General features: G+C 39.6%; 2 protein-coding genes across 2 annotated transcripts in view; one reads left to right on the top strand and one right to left on the bottom strand.

Moving 5' to 3' along the window:
• LOC105174247 (30S ribosomal protein S16-2, chloroplastic/mitochondrial) lies at positions 173-2,182 on the bottom strand. Its single transcript, XM_011096281.2, has 3 exons — positions 1,880-2,182; positions 1,536-1,581; positions 173-719 (listed from the first exon to the last, which is right to left on the bottom strand). Exons 1-3 carry the CDS (start codon positions 2,010-2,012, stop codon positions 482-484), a joined length of 417 nt encoding a protein of 138 aa, XP_011094583.1. The 5' UTR covers positions 2,013-2,182; the 3' UTR covers positions 173-481.
• The window catches only part of LOC105174245 (splicing factor 3A subunit 2), a gene marked incomplete in the record, with an annotated part of 3,174 nt that continues 1,152 nt past the window's right edge, over positions 2,349-4,370 (top strand). The window contains 4 exon segments of the mRNA XM_011096275.2: positions 2,349-2,597; positions 2,732-2,901; positions 3,386-3,462; positions 4,123-4,188. Of these exon segments, the coding sequence (XP_011094577.1) occupies positions 2,446-2,597; positions 2,732-2,901; positions 3,386-3,462; positions 4,123-4,188 (465 nt within the window).

Here is a 4,370-nt window from a genome sequence, read left to right as displayed (position 1 = left end):
GAGTTCAAAGTTTCAAACACTGCTCTGTTCCAGTTGAGTTCAGGCTTCCTTGTAGGTAGACTAGGAATATAATCAAGGTTATCAATGGACACTCAACTGGAAATAATATTCAAATTCATCAACAATTAACCACCAGAAATGGGGAAAGAAAAAAGATTAAAATAAATCAAAATGCAATGATAAAGCAAAGATATTATTGAAATAGTTTCACTCAAAACACTAGAACAACTCCAACTTTCTTCACTTCAAGAGATTGGTTAAATTATATCTTAACTGCAGCTCCGCCTTTTATCTAATTCTGCAGAACAAGATATACTCCTTTTTTTCAGAATGAATAGTTTTCTTAATATGCATCTTTTCAAAGTTTGTCTAACCAATGCAAGCAATAGAAACAAAAGATCAAGAAGACATACAGCACTTGCAAGCAGAGCAATCCCAGAACAAACTTATATCTTAGAGGTGAAATATGATTTAAGGACCATCAAGAACTTGAACTCTCGTCCTTCTCAATTTCATCAACTTCAGGTTCCTCTTCTACTTCAACAGTCTCTTGACTTCCCTGTGTCAGAACACGTCCAGTCATTGGATCAACTGGGCGCATGTCTCGTGGACCTCCTTTTCGCCCCATAGCTACCATTGGTGGTGGGGGTAATAATCCTGCCCGGAAGAGAAGGCGCTGAACAGGTTCCGAGGGCTGTGCACCAACAGAAAGCCAATACCTGTATTGTGATCACAGACATCAGGAGATACGAAACAGAAGTATTCATGCATTTTCTAAACATGTAAAGTAAGCTCCGATGGTGATATGGAGATACAAAATTCTAGACTGGAAACTTGAAGAAACCTTGTTTGGTGGCAATGCTAGGCCTCAACAGTGGGATTGAAGTCAGTTATCATGCATATTAGAAATGTTATAACTAACAGCGGTTTACAGCATTTACAGACTACCCCCAGCATGCAGTGAAACCCTTTTAAATATGTGAATCAGCTAACTAATGCCCACCTGGTGTTACTCTGTGAGGGAAGATGTGGAAGAGCGATTTTGAATTGAAAAATCAAAGGAACTATTAGAAATATATATTAACACAGTTCCCGTATTATTCATCTGAAAACAAACCGAGAATTTGTAAACTTGCTTTGTCATCATAATAAAGTCATGTTTCAGACTTCGTTAACACACAAGCTAGGAGAAAGTCAAGATGTTGCCACAACCGTGTGACTGCATTTTTATGTAGATTGAGAATCATTCATCCAGTAATGCAAAGCTAAAACGCCCGTAAAAAGTCATGCATTCCATAAAGTTCTCATAAACAAGTTCACAGAATATAATTCCATCTTCTTTAATATATCAGTTGCTCCTCCAAGATGCTAAGGAACAGACAGATAGTTCACAAGACCCATCTCTATAAGTTTAAGCATAAACAATATAATAACATAACCACAGCTTCATTTATCCAGTGGATCATGAAGAAGACTTGGAATACTTTCCAGAAATAAAGCAAGCTGATAACTGGACTGCGAATTTAAACACTTACTTCACTCTGTCAAAATTGATGCCCATTCTTTTACCGCCATCTTGACCTGCGTGATTCAGCAAATAAAATTAATCAGCAGATTTTCATTTTTCTTTAGAAAAAACAAACTCCCAGCTACATTCATCTTCCAAAGGAACCTGAACTGGAAATTACAAAGGCAGGTAAAGTCTGGACGCAACTAAATTCGGGTCAGAGCTTCCAATCAAGAAACTTCAATCCAAATATAGATGGATTCCAAGTTCAGGACTCCAATACCACAAACTCAAGCTTTTTGCGTAGACGTTTGTAATTGACTATCAAAAAGCAAGACATAAATGGGGGTGGGTTTGAGATTTGAGAGTTACCAGGGAGAGGATTGTAGTAGCCCAAGACTTCCAAATGCTTGCCGTCTCTTGGGGATCTGCTATCCGCCGCCATTACTCTGTAAAAGGGCTTGTTCCTACACCCCAACCTGGACAGCCGCAAACGAACCACCATTCTCTCTCGCTGTCCTTCTTCTGCCTCCGCCTACTTTGTGTAGTCTGGTCTGCTGTATCAGCTATGGACGTCGCCGTGCCAAGAGAAGTGCAGACAGGGCTTTGGGATAGGTTTCTACTTCTTTCCGGCAGAACTACAATTAAACGACGTTCCTCTGTGCGATGCTATGTGATATCGATCTTTAATTTGATTGAAGAATTAGAAATATCGGATTCGGCCCAATTAATAAGATAGGCCCAAGTTGTGTACAGCTCTGGTCTGGGTCAAATAGGCCCAAGTGTGAACTGTCATTTGGGCCTATTATTATAAAGCCCACTAATCTGAAACAAATTATTTCGTAAACCCCCAAAAATATCATCAGTGTTCTGTTCCCCTCGCGAACTCCCCCACCCATTGTTCACCGTCCGCCGGATTATTCAGTTGGCAAAACGAAATGGACAGAGAGTGGGGTTCAAAGCCTGGGAGCGGAGGCGCCGCCTCCGCCCAGAATGAGGCCATCGACCGCCGGGAGCGTCTCCGAAGACTTGCCCTAGAAACCATCGATTTAGCTAAAGATCCCTATTTCATGCGTAACCACCTCGGAAGGTAAAACCTAGAATTCCGTCGCCAAATTACTTTGCTTGCTTATCTCAGTCGTTTTTCCTTGCTCTTATGAGCATCGTGGCGGTGTGTAATTGATGATACTGTATTTTTTTTTTGTGAAAACTATCTCTTTGCAGCTACGAGTGTAAGCTCTGTTTGACATTGCACAATAATGAAGGGAATTACTTGGCGCACACACAAGGGAAGCGTCACCAGACTAACTTGGCTAAGCGAGCGGCTCGTGAAGCCAAAGAAGCACCTGCTCAGCCACAGCCTCATAAGCGCAAAATTGCCCTCAAGAAAATCGGTAATTAGTTCATCCAGTTCCTTTTCTGTCAGTTTGATTTGTTGATGAAGAGAAGCAACTACGTGCTGCTTCCTTCTCTTGGATATTTAATATTGTTGCCATTGTTTTTCCTTGTCACTGAAATTCATGGTATCTTAGAAATGGAGCTGTGAACTTTTTTGCGTGCTTGAGAAGCCATTGTTTCGTTAAGATTCCTTCTTCTTTTTTTCCCCTTCCGTTATAAGTGACTAAGATTGTAGGAATGGAGAATTTAAAGGTCTCAAATGTCTGTTTTCCATGTAACACTCCTTCTAGACTTTTTTTCTTAATGCATTAATTGTCTGCCCATGTTTTGGAAAAATTACGGGATTCACTAAGTTCTACCTTGTTGCTGAAGCTTTAATACCTAAATAAAGACAATTGGTATAGGTAAAGTTGGATATGGGACTTCTTTAACTTTACCTTCTTGTCTTTTGTCTTCTAAAATTCTTTCTCTTGTTGATAGTTAAAATCGGTAGGCCTGGATATCGGGTGACTAAGCAATTTGACCCAGAGACCAAGCAGAGGTCATTGCTTTTCCAGGTATGCACAGTCCTCAAAGTATATTGTTTTTATAACTAGTTCGTGCTTGGTTTTTACTTCTCCTTGTGAAACTTATGAAGTCAAGTAGAAAAGTATTTATTTCTTGTTCCCTTGTCTGGTTTATTTTTTGAAGGTTTTGTACATGATCTCCGGCACTTGACTGCGAGTTCAGTACTTGAGTTTGTTTCTGTGTGCATTTAGCTTCACTGTTGATTGTGTAGACTACAGTGTGGAGCTTTGCATGATGCAGAATAAGGTTGTAAATGCATGAGGCTTAATGATTTTTGCTGTGAATTTGATATGTAGGTTATCCTTCGTGTCAAATATTGGTGCTTAGACATGACTTTGTTTAGTAGACACAAAAGGGGGGGGGGGGGGAGGGAAGGGGAAGAGAATTGAGGAATAGGAGTAAAAGTTATTTCATGGATAGCATCTTCTGAAAATCTGATGGTTGTTGTTTTCATATTTTGGATGAGGGCAGAACCAGTGATGTTCTACGATTCAGTCAAAGCAATGCCTAGACCTAGTTACTTTAGTCATAACAGGACTCTCCTGCCAAAATTTGTTTTTCTAGATAACTTACTGAAGTAACTTGGATCACGTACTTGATATTATTGATTTGGTGTCTGGAATAATTTTACGACTTGGCGATTTGTGCAGATAGAATACCCCGAGATTGAAGATAATACAAAGCCGAGGCATCGGTTTATGTCATCCTTTGAGCAGGTATCTTCCAGCATTACAAAAGTCCTTTGTGTTTGATATCTATCACATGCTTTTGGTTTAATGTTGACTCTCTATTTGTCTATATGTTGTTAACAACTCCCCTTCCAATTTACTCTCTCTTCTTCTAATGGAACCTGCAGAAAATTCAACCCTTTGATAAAAGATATAAATATCTTTTGTTT

The sequence above is a fragment of the Sesamum indicum genome, linkage group LG11 (assembly GCF_000512975.1).
Source record: "Sesamum indicum cultivar Zhongzhi No. 13 linkage group LG11, S_indicum_v1.0, whole genome shotgun sequence".
Lineage (NCBI taxonomy): Eukaryota > Viridiplantae > Streptophyta > Magnoliopsida > Lamiales > Pedaliaceae > Sesamum > Sesamum indicum.
Note: the sequence above shows the minus strand (reverse complement) of the source record. Positions and strands in the feature narration are given on the sequence as shown.